We start from the raw sequence: 24,387 nt of genomic DNA on the forward strand, positions 1-24,387 counted from the left end.
CCATCCAGGAAAAATCAACAAAAATCGAACCCCTTGATATGGTAAAAATCACTATATGCTAAGTATTCACACTTCAGAACATGAAATGAATTTTGCTACAGATGCTAATGCGATTCTCTAAGGACTGTTTGACGTCACTAAATGTCTATATCCCGACTCCTGTCAGAGAAAGCTATGGAAATATTCTTAAGATATAGGGTAGGTCCCCTTACAATTTTGATTTTGCCCGTTCGCTTCTTTTGTTTCAAGCAGTCCATCGGTTTAAGCCCTTATCATCACCAACGAGGCCTACAAGGAGGAAACCACGGTGTGACGCAGTCAGAGCCATAATTTGGTTTTATTCTATCTTACTCTTTACCATTTGAAGACACTCTACAGTTATGTGTCTTTTGTTCAATGTTCGGATGCGAGGTACTTGCCACTAGGAGTGCAGTACAAATAAAGATACGAATGAAGACTACGTAGAAGGCTGTGGTTATCCTTAGACACATTGCTCATTGAAAATGGCAAGACGAGACAAATCAACACAAAGCAAATACATAATATATATACACTAATCATCTTATCCTTTTTAAGTAATCTGTGATACGAGTTTTCCGCGTTGTATAGTAATAAGATACATATGACAATTTCATGTAAATATGGCACGTGATGCACATCTATAATTTAAATCAAGTAGAGGGATTTATGCGAAATATTACTTTACAGGAAAAACATCTTACAAGGTTTAAGATTTAAATCTATGTATTACCAATCTATTTTATGTCAGGAACACCATATCAGTAGTTATCACGAAAAAATCCTTTCCAATCAGCAGAATTTTAAGATGATTAGAATTAGAACCCCTTTCTCTTTATATAAGAGTTCGATATTGCCAAAATGATGAGGTAAGTGTGAAACCAGATGGGAAAAAACATTATTTACATCACAATGAGTCATTACTTATCAAAAGTGTTTTTGCTACAAACAGTTGCACAAATAAATCTATCCCACCATTGTAAGTGTATACCTTCAACAATAACTACTAATCGGTTAATAAAGGTTTGGCTTTTGTGGAAAATCTTAGATGTAATAGAAAACTATGTAAACATGTTGAAGAGAAATTAAATGGTAACAAACTGTCATTGTCATTATGTTCAGTCAAAAAGAGTTATTAGAAAAACATTAGTACACACTTGTTAAATACATCTAACTTGTAGATGCTATTTGGTAACCTAACGACAATACGTGAACATCTGAGCTGATCCAATGATCAACTGATCATCAATGAATAAAGATTTCTAGGGACACTCTTTCTGTGCTTGTCCGTTACACTACATACATAAGAATGAGCGAGTGGTCATTTAGCTGACTATACCATTGACTTGCAAAGTTTAATCGAGTCAAGACCTTGGTAGGATGATGCTTTGTGAATATGATTTTTTTTATATCCAAATAGATCAAGGGTAAACTTTGGCCTTTAAACTTGACCGATGATCACATAAACCTAATCAGTGGAAGACCTTGGTTAGGCTGTGAATATTATGTAAAACTAATAAGGTATCACTGGGGCGTCTTGTTCAAAAGGTTTCCGGATGGCTTTGACCTTTAATCTATCTTAACCAATGACTACCAAAAATAATCAAATGTTATTATTATCATGACATTGTTAACGACCCGTAAACACATAAAAGGTCATTAGAGCCATCAAACGGTAAAACACACAGCGATCCAAAAAGAAAATGACATCAAACAAACTAAATGGTAAAAGACTAATGCTAAAAAATTTAAAATGGCAAAGTCTATAGTACAGACCAACATATTTCAGTTAACCTAGAATTTTATTAATCTGAACAATTTCAAAAAGGGTCAATAAAAATGTTTAACGGTGAATGGCTCATCACATCCTATGAACTGAGGGTTATCTTCGCCTTTCAACGAATGCGTAAGGTATGTATGGCACACCCGAAGACGGGCAAGGGCAACTTAGTCTCGGTGGTTGTCTCTATAGCATGGAGACATGAAGACCTTGGTTGGATGATATAACGTTGTGAATAGGAATGGATTTTTTTGCAAAATACATCACACAAAAATTCAGAAATTTCAAGGAATTTGCTGTAAGAACGTACTATTCTAAATATGTAATGATATATGAGTATTGCTTAAAAACTTTTGCTCCTTCTTGGTTAGGCCATAAATATGTGTGTGTTCTGCATCTGAAAAGGAAAATAATACTAAATCTAACATATGTTAATCAGTGGAACATTGAACAAGGTGACTCATGCTATCTATGTGTTTTTGTATCGGTGCTTGGCAGTAGTATCAAGTATCGATCATGCTATGGACGGATTACATGTTTTAATGTATGTGCAGTGGTAATAAAAAATTCTTTCTTTGAACTCATTAAAAAGTATGTGGATAGGCCCGGGGCATTCAGTAACTGACTGACGCAATCGATTACATTCAGTCTGTTATGCTCCTTTAGATTTCTTGGTATGATAGAATTGCATACCAAGCGGCACGTATACGTAATACACACAGATCAATTTACCAATGACTTCGCGACGGTCATAACAACGCAACGACAGTATTTTATATACAGTCTTTCATATACAAGGCATTTCTGCCTAGTATGAAATATACGAGATACGTTAGTAAAATCAGTACTTGCACAAAATAATACCTAACATAGATAAAAAAACATTGTTTCTAGATACTGTCTTGAAGTTGAAAGTTATGTCTAAAATATGTTCAATTTTACAAAATAAACCATAGTTATATTGTGCCTTGTAGATGTAATAGACCTTTACAGTGAAACCTCACTTAACGACCACCTCAAAATTACGACCACTTTTTTCAGTCCCGACCATCCCGCTATTTCGTATTACGACCACTTCTCACAGTCCCAACGACCACTAATTAACGGTTATTTACCTCACAATTACGACCAATCTCTCACCAGTGATTAAAGTTTACCTGATTGGCAGTGAACCGCGAGCATGTGTGTCAATGTGGTAATGTTGTAGAAATTAGGTTTTGTAGAATGTTAACACTAAGTGTATTAGAGTGATCTCCCTTGTTAGACGATCAGTGCATGCAAGTAGCGTGTTGATGGGCCATGTACTCTCTTAAAAGACGTGTTATTGGAAGATTAACAAAAGACCACAGCGTATTTATAAGTTAGCAAGAACTATTGGATCTCCCAAATCGGCCTTGCGGCCAGACGTAATTATGTCAGGTGGGTCAGATCTGTCTGCTCTCTTTCAAGAGGATTTTGCTTCGGAGGAGGAGACTGACGAAGTTGGCCATTGTGAACATAGAGCAGGTGAAGTTGACGCATCATGGCACTCGCTTGACTCCTAAGTTAACGGAACAAGTACCAAGACTACCATAAGGTATGGCATCACCTTCGGCCTCTAAACATGAACTGGACGATTTGCCAGCTGAGCTTGCAGCTCTTAAAATGGAAGAAAAGAAACTTCAGCTAAAATGGGAAATAGCGGAAACAGAGTCACGGATTTAGCGCCAAGTCTTCTCGGTGCCTTCACGGCTACATACACGAGGTTACGAACGTGAGTATGGCTCGGACATTATTAATGTGTTGAAAGAGCTAGTTGAATACACATCGGACACGGAAAAAAAGAAAAAATCAAAACCCTTAAAATTAAATGATTTTGTGTTGGACGAGCCTCCGGCGAAACAGGACAATTCGGACACAATAACAGTAAGTAAGGCAATGTGTGTATTCAAAAAGCTAAGCTTAAAGCCCCAATATACGTAACATTCACCAAAAAATTAGTGTAGAATCACACATAATTATTGAGATATTCTCTAAGATGTAGTTAAAATTAAGTTATTCAAACATTAGTTACCATGACTTTGTGCATAAAGTATTGATATATGAGCAGTTGACACTCGCTATTTGTAAACACACCTCCATTTTAAACACGCGCCATCGAAATTACGATTGTTTCCGAACCACGTCGGAAAGTTCATGACCTGATCTCGCGAGAGTTGAGGTTTCTACTTATAGAGCAATCACATGCAGATATGTCTACGGTAAGTTTTTGTTTACAAACATTGTTTGCGAAGTCTTGTCGTAGACTTGATGTATTCCTGTGATAAACATTCAGTTTTTGGGAAATTATTAGAAGGAATAATTAGTTTAGAAACGATATGACGCACAATTATAACGTAAGAATTGAGAACTTGCCTGATGTATGATTGGAAAAAATGGAAGCGACTGGTGGTCGTCGGTACTGTGTCTGCCATGTTTACACACGCGGATATTGCGCATGCGCAATGTCATCGCTACGAGCGGTAATGTATGAATTAGTGTGGGTCCCACATTGTTTATTTTCCGATTTTTTTCAATTTTTATTTAAATTGAAAACAGTCAGTTTTATTTTCTTTAATTAAAGGAAAGTATTTGTTTTGTTACATATATTACGGGGAAAATAAGATAAAGTTTGTTTTTTTATAGTGATTTTTACGTATATTGGGGCTTTAAACCAAACTTTTTGGACATGTCCGTAGAACAATGGGGGTATGCTGCCTTAGCTATCTTATTTCACAATGTCGAGCACAAGGAAACAGATTTAGCCGGCATACTAGACTACCTGCGTTATATGCAGACAATATTTAGATTCTTCCATCGGTACACGAGTACGAGTCTTATTATATGACAAAGAATTCAGAGAATCGCGAGAGGGCTTTCCGTGGGCGTCCTCCAGACGCGATATTCAGGACTTCCAACTTTCACTCAAAACCCACTGTTTCGCAGATACAGGTACTATGAACGATAAAAAGCAACGAAGACGTGGACCGTTCTTGCCTAGCGGCAAAGAGATTTGCAAACGATTTAATGTAGAATCATGTGACAGCGAGCGCTTCAGCTACAAACTTGCCCATAGCTGTAGTCTCTGTTTTGCCAGCGATCATCCAGCTGTCAAGAATCCTGTACCGGCTGAAAAGTAGTCGTGGCCCAGGAGGTTACTCCTGTGGATGGACCATTAAAATATGAACATTGGAAAGACTTGCTTCCCGTGGACAATTTTGATAGAAATTATATTTTGTCGGGCATTCAATATGGTTTTAAGTTATTTGACCAGGATCCAAATTTGCTAATATACGTGGAATGTAACAATTATTCTTCATGTGACAAGTATCAGAATCTTGTTGAAAGTCAAATCCGATATAAAATAATACATGGTAATTATATTGTGACGGATTTGAAGCCAACAATTGTGAGTGCTTTAGGCGCAATCCCCAAAACCAATTCCAAAATACGGTTGATACATGACGCGAGTCGGTCACAGTCTAAATCCCTTTACGACAATATTTGGTCGGATGCTACAAAACACATCACCCAAGGCTGCTTCATGGCCAAGGTGGACCTCAGCAACGCATATCGCTCAGTGTCTGTCTACCCTTCTAACTACGCTGGTACCGGCCTAAAATGGGCCTTCACTGGGAAGGATAGCCCTACGTATATATATGATTGCCGTCTGCCTTTCGTGGTGTCTAAGTGTCCCCAAATTTTTCAGCGACTAAGTAGTGCTGTATGTCGTATTATAAAACAAAAATATGGCTTTACAGCAATTGCGTACTTGGATGACTTTATCATATTTGGAGATACTGTTGACCACTGTACACGTGCATTAAATACATTGATTTCACTACTACGTCACTTGGGTTTTTCGATCAACTGGTCAAAGGTGGAGGGTCCGTCTACCAGAATTCGGTTTTTTTGTGTAATAATTGACTCAATAAGTATGAAAATTGAACATCCGTCAGATAAATTGCTGGAGGTTTCAACCCTATTGAACTCTTTCACTGCAAGAAAACGTGTCCCTGGTTTTTCAGCCGCCTTATTCCCCGGGATACAACGTAACTGAATATGTATTCAATGTCATGAGACAGAGGCTTCGGGCAAATACCCGACTTGTGTCAGAATTTCTGGAACTTGCAGTAGTAAATGCTCTAGATATTCCGCCCAACCAACTTCAAAGTTTTTTCACATGTTGCGGATATGTATAATTTTCGATGGAAAGATAAAAAATAAAATAAAAAATATATGGGACCACAGAATTCCTTTACTTTTTAATGCAGTATGAATTATCGGCATATATCAGGAGGTCCCAGGTAAATCGTTATTCTTTGTTACATTAATAGAGCTTGGGCTTAAACCGAAATATTTTGAGCCAACCCTCCCCCCCCCCCCCCCTTTCAAAAAAATAAATAAATAAATAAAACTAGTACAGAATGACTATATGACTGTATTCACTGTTAAGATGTTATGAATTCTCCGGTCCCAGTGATCTAACCTGTTGATATATATTTTGTACGTAAATTAGTTTAGTACTGAGTAACTTTCGTTTTCTCGTTGTACCATCGATGGAAAAGCAAGGTATCATTGGGTGTAGAACGAAACAAATGGGACAACCCAATTAGGTCTGATCTGAAGCCACCTGTGACTTGGACTCTTCCAATTAACCTCTCGCGACAGTCGAGTGTTTGTAAAATGCCGATGTCTGCACAGTATTACTGGCTCCACCCACAATCGATCTAGACTTGGCTCTGCCAATCAGAGAGCTTGTTGCATAAATTTAAGGAATGGTGAAGTACTTCAGTACAATACTATCAATACTTTGTTCAGTAATACAGTACTTGAAACGTTCACACCTTCCCTTCATCGGTAGTAATGGCAGTCGGCAGTTGTTTGATACAAAACCAGTTACCTCCCTTCAAACTGATGCCTGTACTGAGGGTGCTGGTGCGAACTATTACGGTGACTTCTATTATGTCAAATGGAAGTGTGACATGCCTGCAATAAATGGTGAACAAATAAATGTCAAGGAACTCATAGCTATCTACCTTGCCATATTTTGATGGTGTGATCTTTTAACAGATAAACGTGCCATCATTTATACAAACAACAAGTCTACAGTTTCCTGGGTCAACATAGGCTCCTCCCGCAATGAAATCAGCATGTTTATCCTACGTATATTGATTTGGTTTTGTGCCTTTTATAACTTTACTCTAAAATATGTTTATATCCCAGGGTCTCGTAATGTTGTGGCATATAAGTGTTCACGCCTTCATAAACCTAATAACATGCTAGGTTTATATGACTTGTTACCTTCACTTTCACTGTTACCATTCAACCTGAATACATTGACTCGGCATACGTCTTTATTGTTTATTTTCTACAGATGATACAATGGAAGAAACTCTAGTGACAGTTGCCACGGGATTACAAAGAAAGGCATGGGCTGACTCTACAGCTTCCACTTATGCTACCCAGCTACGATTCTATACTAAATTTTGTGAATTATTGTTGTATGACCCTGTGCCAGCAAGCTCCAGGTATACATAGCATATCTGACTTTAGTTAAAAAAACACTATCAAGCAATATTTGAATGCTGTGTCACATCTTCATCATATGGCTGGTGAGCAGGATCCGTTGAGAAATGATTATTTGCTAAAACAGGAGTTGCAAAAAAGTACAAAAACTATACAGTTCCGTGAGAAGGTAGTGGAGGTACTCCTGCCTCGCTTACCTTCGTACAACATTTTGTGCCCTTCTCGATTTCTCCATCTTCTCCTTGAGCATTCCCACTCGTTGTTGACCACTCGGCCATTCCTTCCGTAGAGGAGGTGTTACATGGTTGGCAAAACTAGGAGTGGTGGTCGACATGATCAAGAGTATTGGTCTCTGGGCTAGCGACGCCGTTTATCGTTATATTGAATTGAACTTTGATGCAAAACTCAGAACAATGCAACAGTTCGGTTTGTCAGTGGCAGACGCCATCCACTAGAGATATTGCCTGACACGCTAGCATTTATGTGTCAACATTACTTCATTTTTTCACTATAATTCCAATTCCAATTGTTTTGCTAGAATTTAAATTCTTCATTACTATCTGCATAATGTCTCATAAAAGTTTATCTAAAATACTCCCTTAGTATACCAATATTAAATCTAAGTACACATTAAGGTTCAACGAACTACCATTGGGCTGGGAATTGTATTTTGTTTTAATTAATATTTTCTCTTATTATTTTTTTGTGTTGGAATTGGAATTGTTTATGTCATTTTAATTGATTAAATTTTGCCAAGCTGTAATTATCTGCCTTTGTTGACGTGAACATGATCGTTACGGATTACCGACCCTGCCACCAGGTGTTCTTACTCGATGTAAACATCATTATCGGATCAACTTGGCCTGTACCTGTGAAACTACATGCCAGATACGTTGTAATAACAATCTATTGTTTTCTAATTATGTATTGATAGGTCGATAGGTATGCTGTTAATCACTTTAGAAGCCCTGCATACCCTAAGTAAACTTATGGAATATTTTCGACCTAAATTCCTTTGATCGCACGAGAACAGGTTGTCGAGGTTTTTAACTGTTTTTGTGGCGATATTACACTCTCCGTATCGTTTGAACAGTCAAACAAACATGTATATATCGCTAATTTTTTACGACATATTTTCACTGTCCCAAAACTCAGATGAACTTTATCACGCAATGACGACACCAAGTAAAAGAAACGAGCTGTCGGTAAAAAAGAAAGTTGAACTTATTCAGTGTAGTAATAGCTGTAGTCAGGGACAACTTGCTGAACAGTTTTGCATTAGTGAAACTCAAGTTCAGACCATCTTGAAACGGAACACCGACATTTTAGAGAGCTATGAGGAAAACAAGGGAAACGACCCTGTGTTAGATCATCATTAGAGGAACTTAATGAACTCATGTGGGAATGGTTTCATCGGGTACATGCACAGCACATTCCTGTCTCTGGACCAATGTTGCAGGAGAAATTAATATTAATGGAATGCTGAATAACATTTATCTAAACAAAGCAAAGTGTCATTTTAAGTCTTGATTGACACAGGAGCGATAAAAAGGAAAGTATGAACATGATATATTTTGTAGGAACACGTATATCAAACGAATCTTTTTACGTTGATGTTGATGGTACATGTATGTGTCCTGCACCTGAAACTTAAAAATTAATTACTTAAATGAATTCAAGATAAGGTAAGACTACAACAAAAAGGAGGACTCATTAACATTATGTTTATTTATGCCACTTCATAGGTCGTTCATTCATATCCCTTACTCTTTATTTTGATATTTATAGAAATTTCAATTGTTGTTGTGGCACAGGTGTCTTATCATTACATATATAAAAATCAACGTCACTGTATGTATTACAATGTATTTACGATAATTCAACATTTTATAACGATATACCTGTATAAATATGTCCACGTGTATTATCGGGTAATAAACATTTAACTTATATGATAGATAAGCATTTGAAGAAAAGACAAATTTAACAATATACTTATCTTGATAATACAGAGGTCAACAGTGTACATTACTATATTAGATAACCTGATTAATATCTAACATTGATGAATCACCGCGTGCTTTTCACATTTAATGAATATACATAACTAAATATGTGCATGCATATGAAGTATTTATGGATGACTTTGGTATCATAGCTGTTTGAATGCATGGTACAGTGTTTTTATTTGTACCATTTCAAAAAGCAACCAATCAAAAGTCTGCATTAGATACAATGTACAAATCATGCGTTTTATTTGTAAATCGGCGAGGGGTAATCGCAAACATTTAATCTAATTCCTAAAACAGGCACGAAACTGACAAACCGGAGCGAACCAATTAAAACACATACAACACGTGTACATTACATTATTATCCAATAGACATCACACTCTAGGGTATCAAAATCACAACACTGAGCAACAAACGCATTACATCTGTAAATCACAACATGAGAAGTGATATGGAAGTGTTTATTGTTTTATTCATTTTTACGTAGATTGATTTTAACAAATTAACTGTCAAACGCATTACACATTATACGGCAAAGTTATTGCAACTTAATACGTCCTTCTCTTTATAGATAGTATACAGATACCAACATGGTAAATGAACATTCAACGTAGAAACCACTTTAAAGACGGTGACAATGTATCAGAACAACTCGAAATCCATACAAAATATAAAATAAAATATACAAAATAAGTTATGGAGGTAACTCCCTGACAGTCATCACATTCTACTGTTCTATAGTTCCAGTTTATGTTCCTGTGTTCCGATATAACACATGATTTCTCCTAATAATAATTAACTTACAATCCTGTATCAACCCCGGACCATTAGTCGGAACAAACAATGAATACTTCCGAAGTCTATGTTTAGATAAAAAAAAATGAAATATATTTTTTAGTTTAAGTTCGGGATAATGCTTAGAGAATAATCATAAACGTTGGAAATTTTACTTTGACACTTGGTATGGTCGTTATTCATTTTTTTTTTTTTTTTTTTGGTGGGGGAGTTGTGCGCCTTTTAACACAAAAACTCAGAAAAGCGACAATTTGACAGGTTTCTAATAAAAATGTGGATAACAAAATCAATTGCGGCAGCCATTTTATTGCACCATTTCCACTTCATGACGTAATGTAATTGTCTATCTGCTGGATTCACTCTGCACTATCACAGAAAACCAGTTGGATCATCTAGGAAATCACCAATACGTTGTAGAAGATAGGAATCCTTTACAGTAAGTTCATTCAATTTTCAGTAATCAATGAGGAACTTAATTGAAAATGTGCCTTCTTGACAAGAACTTTTGGCAAGTCTAAAGGTGATCTTGAGGGCGTTATTACTTTAAGAATGCGTTGAACTTCCTTTCAGAAACATCCTTCTTAATAAACTAATCTCTGAGGTGTTCCGCTGCAAATTCAATTGGTTGCTATTGAAAAACAAGGAGCGTTAAATGCAAAATTAACACTCAAAATATTTTATTCTGGCATTTCACAAAAAAAAAAAAAAAAACAATTTTGTTTTATTCATGTTTAAAAGTTTCCGTTAACCATCGTTATCTCTTACCAGGCTTTTAACAACCAGTGTCTATCTCCTACTATTTACCATCTCACTACCGGCTGATAGTACTCCATTATCTGACATTCGAGGTAGTATTTTGCTGCTTTACCATTCAGTGTGAATGTTCCTTTCCTATATCCGAAATGTAATTATTTTATAACCAATAACACTGAGACTGCAACATCAGCTATAAACATACGCTACCTGATGTTTTTATGAGATCTCTAATGTAAACACAGCTATTCTTATTTACACATTAATATGTGTCTCATCTGTCACCAATCTGGTAGTCTGTTTTCTGGTAACTCTAGGTATACCCTACTACTAAATACAAATATAGTCACCCATATATCTAACAAAGCATAGATATGTTTACTATAACTCATGGTATACATTTGGACTTACATCATTGCCTTCTTTATTACACCCCAAACCTTGAGTAAACACATGTCCCTCAGTTTAATCCCCTCCTGGTTTAAATTACTAGGATCCTGACCTACACGCTTAGAACCAATATTGTTGTGTTGGGAAAACCGATTTGATTGTCTCCTCCTCTGCGCTGTTATTTTCTTCGATTTGGCTGTATGCTTTACGTTTAAGAGCAGCATTCAGTGCCTCATCAATACTTTCTGAATTCCCTTAGCATATTGAATATTCTTCATCTCTATCGGTCTGAGCTTCTCTAAACCAGCTATATTTCATTCACATCTGATGGTGATGTAGATTAGCCTAATCTCACAAAGTGTACTTGATATCATGAAATTAGTCAAACGCTCACTCGTTTTCCTTGTCCTTGATATCATTTGGGCCTTCTTCATATCATTTATTTTATCAAACCTAACGGTTGAAATTTTAGCCTTAATATCTGAAATAATTCTTCTAGCTGTTTCAGTCATTGATGAGACTAACTTAAGTGTTTGACTTCATCTAGATATTAATTCATAATGAACTAGAAAGTCGGTCCAACTAGATTTCCCATCAGGTGTCAGGTTTATTGAATAAGCAGACTGCTGTTTGCTGGTATATCCATGATTGGTGCATTTGAACTGATAAACTGTTTCAGTACTTTCTTTGGCTGTAGCCTCGATTTGAGTTGGAGATCCATCAAACATACAATCAAGACACTTCTGATAAGGAATATTTTTACAGATTTAAACTGAACCTCTAGCTTATAATGAAGTTTAATCTTAGTTTCCTCTTGAGAATCTACCCTATAGATGACATTTACAAGATCTGAAAGCTTATCGTGCTTAATTAAAGATAATGCGGACTACGCCACCATACAGTATCATACAGTATAGTAAACAATATTTGTTTTTAAAAAAGAAAGAAAAATCGTAATTCAAACCCAAAATCAGTTGAATTAAGGCATTTTATGAACCATTCTAAGACACTAAAACTACAAGGAAATTTGCAACAAGTGTTCCGGAATGGTAAGCGTCTTCTACTTTAATGACATGGGTAGCATGCCAAACCTTGAAGTTGACCACACTTAATGAATTCAGGAAGGATGTTTAAAATTCATACAAGTGGGTATATCATTTATAGATTTTATGACTGCTAATAATACTGATTCTCCTAATTTTTCACTGATATTTACTGTTTGGATGATAAAGTAACCATGTGGATAAAAGAACTTCCAAGAAGTAGAGTGACACAAAAGAAGCTGTCATCTTCAGTCATCGGATTCTTTCAATTATCTTCATCTTCTCTACAAATAATTAAAACATCACTTCTTAGTCAGGTGAAACAGAGCATTAACTTTCGTGGCCTGTAATGCAATAGCATAACGTATCGCGTAGTGCTGTGTCACTGACTTAGTTTACTATGCCATGTAACACATAGAAAATTCCGATAAATAAAAATGACCTCGCACTGCTTACTTTTGATATTTTTAAAATTCATTCCATACACTTGCTTACTACAAACTTACATTTATACTTCACTTTTCTAATATTTGATAACCGTTGAAAAATGTTTGTATTTAAATTTTTTGAAATGATAACATTAGATTTAGATAGATAAAAACTCACCTCATCACTCTGACAACGCCGTTTTCAAACCCAATCCAAATATCATTGTTCTGGTGGATAGCTAATGACCACATGGTTTCCGTGAAGGTAGCGATAGATTTAAGTCTAGTGCAACAAGTGTTAAGGAAATGTATGGATTTTGAATGATATTCGGCAATAACTAAGTTGTTCTGACTGTCAAAATCAACATCCTCTACATAGAAATCACTAATTATATCGGCAGGATGGAAGTCTTGATCACAGCGGATAACTTTTCCATTTCCTAAATACCTCAGTTCGTAAGTTAGATTATTGTCCAACATAACGATATGGGAGGATTCAGTTCCAGTTTCGTTGACAACTAATATCAAATCGTTGAGTGTATTTGTCCGCACTCTGATGGGCCAATTGAAAAGTCGTTTGCCTTGACCGTCACGTTCAACAGTGATCACTTGTTTTCCGTCAACGGTGCACTTTGTTAGCAGTCGTTTGCTACATTCCGATGGGTGGTGATCGCCATGCTCTAGTAAGGAGACCAAAAGCATGCTGCTAGATAAACAGCACAGACCGTTGGGATGTAAATCTGTCTCAAAAAGTGTATCCAACTTGTCAGTTGGATCAATTTGGATCACACATTTTTCAAGAAACGAGGCGAGAAAAATGACACCATTTTGATAGGAAATAGAGCTTGGCTGAGACCTTATGGGTATAGATCGAAGAATTTTCCCGCTTTCATTCACACTTTTTATGACGTGTTCTGCCCAGCATGCAAGCAATGATTGGTCCTGTATAGAAGGACATATTTGTAAAATACCGGCTGTCAGTGAATGGCGAAATGAAGCTTTCATTTTCAGTTGTCGACTTCGTCTAAGAGATCCTAATATATCAGATGCTTTTTCCACATCATAAGGATTAGGTATCGGAATGTCGGCTATTTTAACTTGTCCAATAATGTTGCTAATATCGGACATGTCTTCTTGCTTAGGCGTGAATGAGGCTTGTTCCGGTTGTGGATAAATCGGTTTGTCACTGTTAGTCTCCATCAACACTTGGCCCTTATGAATAACGTCCAGCCGGTCTTCACATTTAAGCAGGGTATCAATAGAATTTCTGAATGATGTCACTACCTTCAACTTTTCTTTCAACGTGATTTCTCTCTCTGTAAGTTCAGACTGGGAGTGTTTATATTGGCTCTTACAAAGATCCGACATTTTCTGTGCAATGACGTCAATGGTTGATTTCAGTTGCTTGGATTTCGATTGTATAGTATTCGTTGTATCGTCTGAATCAGTATTCATGCGTTGTAATATAGCTGGGATATCGTCAATGTCTTTTTTAATGCTATCGATAACCTTGGCGTGTCTTCCATCTGCCTGTATCAGCATTGATTTCATTTTTGAGTATGCCTTTTCTATAGTTTGATATACATGTCCGTTGTGCTCACTAGATGCTACACATACTGGGCAAACTGCAGCGCGACACGTTTCACAAATCAAAATAAGGTTTTGTCCGTGTTCTGAACACTTCATGATATCCGTGCAATGGTTCGAGAAATATGCCGACTACGACAACCTTATAACAGTTTGCTATTCACCTACAAAGCTGTGCAGCAGACACACATTACATGACTCAATGGACCCATACAATGATCAACTAAATTTTGCAATACCCTTGTATAGATTGTGTTCTATATTCACATTACACGCATAACATAATTCATTATTTTGAAACGATTGTAGAGTACTCGAAATTGTTTTTTCCCATAGGATATTTCAAACCAGATAATAGAGAAAGAACACATGACGATCATACTTAGATACCTTGTTTGTAAATTAAAGGTCTTTCGTTATGGATAATTGTATTGAAGTTCTAAATATATCAGTGTTAGATAAGTGAACGTAATTTGTACACACGAATATTACTAGCACTTGAGCATACGTCTAAACTTGTACATTTCTTCTTTGCCTATCTTGCAAAAGGGCAGTAAGTAGTTATTACATTTTGACAGATGCATACTCTGATAAGGAATACCCAAGTTTGTTTAAATTAAGGATACATGTGCCCACTCTCAAATTTCTGAAAAGCTTCCTCTGCTTTTCCTAATAACCAACTGGTATAGGGTCATGAAATCTTGCAACAAAAGTCTTCTACTCATGAATATTTTCTACACAGGAGATATAGAACCATTGATCTTTTTCTCGATGCCCATAATTAATCATAAAGATTGAGACATATGTAGCGTAATATTTTGGCATACATGAGAACTAAATGTGCCTTTCTTTTGGCTGAAATGTTTTTTGTTTTCATGCGAGGCTGAATTTATCAAAGAGCTTATCAAAAAAAGAATTTGAAAAGTCATCTAACTCCACTTTCAGATATATTGATGACGCCCTGTCTATAAATAACAAGAAATTGATCGACCGTCCATCATATATACCCAACAGATGACGAATCAAAGACACTTCTACTTCAGCAGCTTTTGTCGATTTTTTCCTTCAAGGACACCAAAATGGACATAGAGTCCAAACGATGCAGGTTGATCAAAAATATGGGGAAGTTTACGATCGTTATAGTGATTATATTGCATTGCCCAATATAAAACTGGACATGTTTGATGTTTGTACGGTTGCCTATTGTTTGCGTTGTTGTATACCTTGTTTTCATTTGAGAATGTGACATTTTTTGCTTGGATGGACAAAGATTTACATTGCGGGAGCCAGCGATGAAACACATTGGTCTTAATCTCCTGGCATTTTGCCAGGAGGCTCCGTATAAATCTTGCGTTGTTCATATTATGCCCTGTGTTTATATTATGAATATGTTGACACTTTTTTTAATTAAAGAGCAATTACAGATCTTTGACAAGAACTGATAGTTTTGTGAAAATTTCAACTAGTTACAACTAATTGACCTTCACCAAATATTTCTTCATCGATGAATGTTTAAATCTGATGTCTGCTTGATTCTTCTTAAGATGCTGTCATAGAAATGGTGTCATCTTCAATAAATACCTGATCAGATATGGCAAGAAGAAATAGTCTAAACGAAGTATGAGTTAGAATCACAATCATCAAACCGGATGTTTACGCTTGTATCACTTTGCGATATGACAATGAGATATAAATACAATAAGATAGTTACATGACTCCATAACATATGATGTATTTGTAACACCTATGGTATCAACCAGATCAAAGTACAAGCGGATACATAGATACCGTTACAGCACTGATAGTAATAATGTCAGTATCTACTTATATCTTGTTACATTTATGTTCTATTAAGTTACATACATCCGTCAAATAACCATGTCATATATGTTCCAACCAATAATACATTTCTTTTTCATATTGAAATCTGTCATCATGCACATTTTTCACTTTAAAACATTAAATAGCCTTTACAATAACCGGAAATATCCTACATCTTTGTATGAACTGTGGGTGATAACCTTATCAGATCCTAGATAGATAAAGAGGTTACCCATCATATCATGTCAATTTCTACACAATCTACATGTAAAGGCGACCAGCTAAAATGGCGACCATAACATATCTACTACTGTTTGTTAGTGTACTTGTTGGTAAGTATTTTCAGTGTATGTAAGTGTATAATGACTTCTGTTGTATACTAAGTTAAGTGTACACGTCCCTACTTCAGTTAAATATCATAATCAATGATCAATTTGTTTATGTCTTTTCCATGAAATATTACCAACACATGATATCGAGAGACACACATCGTATAGATTTAGCAGCACCAAAATGCCGCGAGCTGGCAAACAAAGGATTACATTAAAATTCAAACGAATGAATAAAACCTTTCATTACAAATTTAGTATTAGTGAATAATATCTATTGACCTATTTAGGATTATTTACACATTAAGAATGAGAATGACTATTTAATCCACGACTTTATACGTTTACAAAATGTTTACTAGTTCAAAAACATCGTCGCTCTTTGTGAGTACTGTTTATCCATAAAATCAGGTATCAACGAAAAGATCTTTCTACGAGATTTGAGCCCCATGAAAAAAATGCATTTTACAGAACGGTATACAGTACTTAAATAACTGAGCTATTAGGTAAAACTACAAGCGATGCGATTGGTTTCCGAAGGTGAAGGTTTTAACGTTGATAAGTTTAAACAAAAGATAAGTCATTTTCACTGAAATAAGGAAATGAGCGAGGGCTTTATCGTTTTCTTCAAGTACTAGTAATATATTCTAACGACGGCATTAATTCATCTTCGTCATCAAACTACAGTCATCATCATCATCATCATCGCCACCGCCACTACCATCTTCAGCATCATCATACTACATTTATTATCATCGCCACCGCCACTACCATCATCAGCATCATCGTCATCATCATGACAACCCATTCATCATTATCATGGCATCAGCTCATCAACACCACCACCACCATTTCATAATCATTGACTGAATCATCATCATCATCATCATCATCATCATCATCATCATCATCATCATCATCATCATTTCCTCCCCCTCCTCCTTCTCCACTTCCTCATCATCATCATCCAATACATCATCATCTGCACACCATTTCATCATCGTCATCATCATTACCCCGATGCATCCACATCATCGTTCTCCTCCTCCTCATCATCATCATTATAATATCAGTACTACATCTTAAACACCAAAAAAAATGCATGCTCACCCTTCCACAACTACTCGTGCACGCACAACTATACAACACGAAGACAATTTCAGACCAATACAACAAGAACAAAATACTACACCATAGATCCCCGGCGTAGAGCTGTACTGACCTTGAATTATATAATTAAACATATACAGGGTATTTAAAGCAGTTTAGTTCCGCATAGACACAAATCACTATTTTCGGTCCAGGTACATAATATAATTTCAATACTTTGACTTGATTGTATTTCTTACAATTAATTAAAGTTAGGAAAGTTTTTAAGTGAACAAGGTTGTAAATTGTTAGTACCAGTATTGTTTCTGAAGCTATTAACAGCTGAGTAAATTGTTCTCCTATAACACTATTAAATTTATCATAGTTTAACCACTTGTATATTGGAAATCAGGAAACACAAAACGATTGTCAGCCATAATTGTTATCATTGGCTCACGTAATAAACGGGGGATTCGCATTTTATAGAAACGAAGTAACGTCAGCGCGATAGCAATAACGCATACACATGAGAGCATTGCTGAAATCTCCTCGACGGTATGCTAGTGGGTTCACAACCGTCAGGAAAATATGACTAAATTGTTAAACCTTGGCAAACCATGTACTCGACAACTTGATAACCTAGCTTAACCCAAAATACAGTGACTGCTTCTTTTAACAATACTTCATCTAAGGCAATCTACTAGCTCTTTATCTTACTCGGCACACTGATGACAATGTAGTTCTAACAGGTGTCCAGGCTGAGGTTTGTTGGTACTGGGACGATATCCTAGAGGAAGAGGACAGCATCATCTGCTACTCTGGCTGTTGTGGCGATGAGTGTTGCGATGACTATTGGTAAGTTAAATTTTTGGTTGTAACTTAAAATTGTCTGAACTATTCTTAATTATCATTAATATCCCTGTAACAAAACAAATAAGTTATTTTCATTTTTAAGACGAGTCTGACTTATTACAGGTCCGACGGAAGTATCGCCGGTGCAACAGTTGGTAGTATCATCGGTTTAGTTATCCTCCTCTCCATTTTCATCACCATCATAAGGATATGCTGCCGTGCGAACCAGAGGAATCCAAGAGTTTACAGGCGTCCTGTAACTACTCAAGTGGTCACTGTGGCCAGTACAAGTAAGTAATTCAAGAAGTCACTGTTGTTAATTGTGGTCATTACTTTGGAGCGATGGATTTCGTTGGGCTCTTTAGAATTTGTAGATTTAAAAGTATCCGTAAACAATCTTATTTTGAAATTCATTGATTGTGTGGACATTTGAAAATGAAAAATATTTAGTCATTTAATGAGAACAGGTAGACAAATTCCTTTTGATAAATCACAACAATGCTAAGTTCCTGTTTTCTTCTCGAACACAACTCTCATGTACAAAATTAAATTAAGAACCTAATAAGAGGAATCATATTTTCAAAACACACAATAAACAATGTAATTTGTTTACCAGGCATACCTTTATGAATTCGGAACTCATGTAGTCACCAGATATCACTTTGATATTGAAAAAGGAACTGATACGGTGATGAACTATTTCGAGATTTTGAGATGCGTCTGTAATCCTTATAAAACATATAAATATGACATTACACATTTTTTCACAATCAATCAATTTCTTTTGACAGACACATCGAATAACATGGTAGCCACACCCTATATGAATTACCCTCAGCAAACACAGATGACAAGTCCTGTTGCACCGCCAGCTTACGAACAGGTTGTTCAGGATGGTGCTCGAGGCGGAATTGTCAACCCCAGTTACCCCTACGGTCCTCCCAAATACTGAAACACCAAAGACATGGGTTACATCACTACACAATGTATTCATTTCTTCTTACATGACATTGTTCCTATATCCACAAGGTTCATTTCACATAGGGTTTAATAGCAATGTGAACGATGTTGTCAGAGAAATACGTGTATAATCAAACTGATGTAGAGAACACAAAATATGATATTTGTGTCAATTTAATGAGAATTCAATTATTATCAAGTCCAAAAATTGTGTTTTAAGTAAACTATTTGGATGATAATGATGAAGCTAATATTTACTTGCATTCTACACAAATGAAGTCATTATCAGATTTCCGTTTAAACTATTACAACCTATCACTGTGTTAGATAACACCTCATTCCCTGTTTTGTAGCTGCTGAGGATCGAAGTTCAGAATATTAAAATCAGTGCAAGAATCTTTAAATTCTAATAATTTCTTAATTCTTCATCTTAATGAAACATGGCAATTAAACCTGTTACTAAATCCTGACGCTTTCAGCACTGCTATGTTATTCGTTATTTTTCATGGATAGTCTTCTTTATCACATCCGAATAAATTTTAAAACATTTTTAATTTGATGGCCGGTTGACTAAGCGATGTGAAAATGATTACTCATGATAATTTAATCATACGAGTTATACAAAATGCACTTTTGTAAGCATAGGCAACATTTCATTATTTTTCATAGTCCTAATTAGGGACGAAATATTGTTGTAAAATAATATAATAGTTACATTGTCGTCTGCTTTACTAACCAGACTATTTATAGAAATAGTTTCAGGAAACACTTTTAAGGAATGACATACAATACGTAACAAAATCAGTGTTATCGTTCAAATGTTTATATTCATTATTCAGTGTGAAGGAAAATACAAGCTATTATTCAAAATAGTTTGTGAAAGAGCAAATTCAGTTGAGATATTATTGAATGACCTGTACTCTAAGCCGATTGGAACAGCGGTAGCTTATGAATGAGAAAATGAATTAATAGCATTTATAGTGGAACGGCTGTAATATCAACAAAATTGACAGAATGACCATCCAACTTATTTCATTTTGTTATGCAATAGCTACAATGACACCTACAATGAGATGCCTCTCAACAAGTTCCGAAACTTAACAAATCAAAATATATATCAGATTTCTCCAGTGTCAAGACACTGGGTATTTTATATTTGTTATAACTAACACCAACTGATGGGTTAATACTAAAGTAACATAAACTTAATACATGTAGTCACAGAAACCAGCAATATCCTCCAAAATGGATACAGTCGTAATGTATCTGTATAGAATGTACTTGTACTGTGTGTTGTAATTTGCGACACTCAACTAAAGGATGATTTTGATGGAGGTCATTAAAACACAGAAACCTACAGACAAAAAATGTGTATATATGTTTCACCATGAGTATATAAAATACTAGTACTACCACAAAAAGAAAAACACCGACATGTTGACAAAATTTCAATCCGTATTCAATGACATTGACAAAGAAAGTACAAGGAGAAAAGGAACCAGTGTTTCGGAAGATTAGCGTCTTCAGATTCATCGAAGTTGGCCAAGGTAAGCAAGATCATGTTCTGAAATGAGAATAAGTTAAACAATAACAATACAAATAAGCGTACCAACGACAATCGAAGACGTCTGATGTCGTATCGGGCAAAGAAATGGAATGTTTCCCAAGGGGACCTTGTGGTTTTCATCAACCTGCATTTCTCAAATTCCTTTGCTGTATATTTTTTCTCTCAGCTACATGTCACAAAATCTTAATTGCAAATCCCGATAATTTGAATAAGCCGTTGCAAAGTGCATAATATGCAATATGTAAACACAATATGTTTGGGGAAGTATGATTGTTACTGTCTAGAAATGGCAAATAGGGAAATCGAAATCATCACGCTTATACAGCTTGGTTGAGATTAGTACTTGTTGGCTTCTTTGTAGGAAAACATAGAAGTAAGCTGTTGGTGTGGAGGAGTCTGTAGTGACCTTGATTTTTAGTTCTGGTGGTTACAATATGTATGTCACGGGAGACATCGTTGGTCAATACATTTATTTCATCTGGAGACAGGATATCGTCGATATATCTAAACGTGAAATTACAGGAATTGATAAAGTCCTTGTGGCCTGGTTTGATCAGGTCTTCTGTAGATTCAGTCAAGTATGAAAACAAAAACATTTCAGATAACTGGAAGACAGTTTGTTCCCATGAATGCACTTATAGCGTGAGGGAAATTTGACCACCAGACTCAACAAAGATATTGTCAACTAGAAAGTGACCACTTCATCGGAAACGTAATCGTGAAAAATGAATACGCCTCGTAATTTTGTTGGTGGCATACTGGAGCTCTTAAGACTGGCTACAGACTGGGTCCAGATTCCAACAGCTCGCCATTGTATAAAAATGCAAATTGAGACGTTAGTACAAATACAGCATTATCTATATCTATTATCTTCTGGAAAAAACATCAATTGTCTTTTTTATATCATCCAATGGGAAGAGACATCATCATCAACGTTTCTTTGAGTTAAACATCTCATATCAAAACTTTGAGAATTGCTTATTTAAAGATTTTTAAAACTGATGACAATGATACATTAACCTTGTACATCACGAACTACGTCATTGACTATGACAATCTGCTCCACATACCTGAAACTGAAATCAATAATCATATCAGACTAAGTCCTCAACCTAAAATTCTTCTTTTTTTTGTAATATTCGGCATAAGAAAGTGCACATATATATATACAACTGTTTATAAAACAATATATACCACTGTACTGTCTGTAATTCTATTCATTTAGTGAGTTAATCCATTCATTGAATGAATGACCGTAAAGAACTTGACGAAGTATATCAAACAATATATATAGCTTTCAATCGATAAAATGCCACATAGTTCACTCTATTCCTAAATACCTGGACCATATCTAGTGCAAGAACTGCACGAGGTTCATCTTTGGGACCGACGTGGACAAGGAGCTAATGTAGAGCTGTTCGGGTTACGGCAAACGTATGGGTTAGACTGCAGAACGCACGATTGCATATAACTGTTAAAAACAACATTTTGCATTTCTGAAACTTTTCATATGTGCGTGTAATATTGACGTTTCCATTCTCTCGAAGATTAACTTGCACGTGGAGTCGTTACATTCTCTAATATCAAGTCTGCCTGTTACGCTGCAGGCGCAAAATCATGGAAAGCCATTTTACTATCAAGGTATTCACTTGTTCAAATAAATGATATCACCTAATAGAATAAGTGAAAGCATCCACAATAAATATATAAATAAATGAGCAAGTGAGATCACTGCACGAGATATAATTGGTAAAGTTATCATTCGTCTTCACCACACAACTTAAATTATATTATACACTAATGATCGGATGCACTATTTTTAACTATTTATTCTCCATCTTTCGCTGTACCGGAACATTTAGATCTGGATATCAGCACTTTCTAAAATTGAAATATGATTTATATATGCGAGAAAAAATATCTTTTATACCAATCAAAAATTGTTCTTTAATATCAAGAAAGAATTGGAGACGATATCAGGAAGTCGACTTTTTTAAAATTTGCTATTTGGTGATATAAGAAACATATATTCATTACTCGATTTTGAATACTCTGTCGTACAAAATGAAGTTTTCCACTCAGGCCGCGATTAACGTGTAAGCGCATGCTTGAATTTATGATGAGTGATGTTGAAAATGTAAATAATATTTAAAAGAATTTCATGAATGTGATTTTATCCTTTCTGATTACAAGATGCTATTCTGACTATTCCCGAAAACGTTCCTACCTTGCAGGGAAACATTACATTCAGGAAACACTCTGGTGTAAATAATTTTTGTTTTAATTTACGATTGTATTTTTAAGATAGTATATATTTTAGATGTCAAGCAATATTATATGGTGCCCAAAATTTGATAACAGATATTATTGAAGTGCGAGACCACGTTATTGAATATGTGAAAAATAACCACTTTTCCTCAAACAAATGATACGACTTTATTTCTGTTAGGTCAGTGACTAGATACATAATGTGGTAATGGACTTAAGGAGATTCAATGTACTGTATTTACATGGCCTATCAAAGGCATTTGATATTGTACCGCTAAAAAAGACTTATCAGTAAGCTACACGGTATTACCAGGGAAGTGATCTGGAGTGAAAGTTTCCTACTTACTGAAGGAAAACACATGCATGAGAATCACTCGTTCAGAGAACCCAAATGTCAGAACTCGGATACAAGATTAAGGAAAAAATACATAGGCGTTACAATAGACAGCAACTTGACATTTGAAGAGCACATTTGCAACAATATAAAGAAAGCTAACATCATGTTTACGATTATAAGAAAAGCATTTCAGCACTAAGATCCAGACCTGTTCATTCCTCTATACGAGAGCCAATTCAGAACTCATCTTTATTTCGCAAGTCCAGTATGGTCCCCATACAAGTTAAAATTCATAGGAAAAAATAGAAGTATGGTAAATATGAGATACACTGAAGACAATTTCCAAGTCCTCATATGGATGGTTTGAGATATGCAGAGATACTCGGTAAACTGATGCTATCAACACTTCAACCTACAGACTCTATGAAATAATTCACAACTTCTATGACCCAAAAGCAAGCGAAATTGTAACACTTTGGAAATAACACAACAGAACGGAAAGGGAAAAAATGTCAGTTCGCTGAAAATATATCCCCAACAAAGTCGTTCGGAGCTGAGGAAGAACTATTTCATCCTACGTACAGCAAATATATGGAATAACCTACCAAAAAAAAACCAGTGACTACATTTTCCAAAAATACCGTTAAACCAGGGTTGGACAGATAGTGGGATCCTCTAAGATAACTACGTAGTCAAATAATAATATGAGGTGGCGACACGAACATTATTTGGAATGAAAAGTCTGATAATGAGTACTAGGAAAGTACTGCACCGGAAACTACCTATAAGTATCGCTACATGTAATTATATG

At 35.7% G+C, this 24,387-nt stretch overlaps 2 protein-coding genes across 2 annotated transcripts; one reads left to right on the forward strand and one right to left on the reverse strand.

Moving 5' to 3' along the window:
• Positions 1-12,940: 12,940 nt before the first annotated feature.
• Positions 12,941-14,317, reverse strand: LOC132549260 (uncharacterized). Its single transcript, XM_060213178.1, has one exon. It carries the CDS (start codon positions 14,315-14,317, stop codon positions 12,941-12,943), a length of 1,377 nt encoding a protein of 458 aa, XP_060069161.1.
• Positions 14,318-16,460: 2,143 nt separating this feature from the next.
• LOC132549247 (uncharacterized) lies at positions 16,461-19,396 on the forward strand. Its single transcript, XM_060213161.1, has 4 exons — positions 16,461-16,506; positions 18,342-18,447; positions 18,568-18,734; positions 19,236-19,396. Exons 1-4 carry the CDS (start codon positions 16,461-16,463, stop codon positions 19,394-19,396), a joined length of 480 nt encoding a protein of 159 aa, XP_060069144.1.
• Positions 19,397-24,387: the final 4,991 nt, after the last annotated feature.

This window comes from Ylistrum balloti, unplaced genomic scaffold, assembly GCF_031769215.1.
Source record: "Ylistrum balloti isolate Yb309-2 unplaced genomic scaffold, AGI_CSIRO_Ybal_v1 Utg370052, whole genome shotgun sequence".
NCBI classification, from domain to species: domain Eukaryota; kingdom Metazoa; phylum Mollusca; class Bivalvia; order Pectinida; family Pectinidae; genus Ylistrum; species Ylistrum balloti.

What these genes read in the sequence shown, in the direction of transcription:
- LOC132549247 (XM_060213161.1), top strand. Translation starts at nt 16,461, where the DNA reads ATGGCGACCATAACATATCTACTACTGTTTGTTAGTGTACTTGTTG. An exon ending in GTTTGTTAGTGTACTTGTTG is followed by an intron (nt 16,507 to 18,341) that starts GTAAGTATTTTC and finishes TAGTTCTAACAG; the next exon opens with GTGTCCAGGCTGAGGTTTGT. An exon ending in GGTCACTGTGGCCAGTACAA is followed by an intron (nt 18,735 to 19,235) that starts GTAAGTAATTCA and finishes TTCTTTTGACAG; the next exon opens with ACACATCGAATAACATGGTA.
- LOC132549260 (XM_060213178.1), bottom strand. Translation starts at nt 14,317, where the DNA reads ATGAAATCAATGCTGATACAGGCAGATGGAAGACACGCCAAGGTTATC.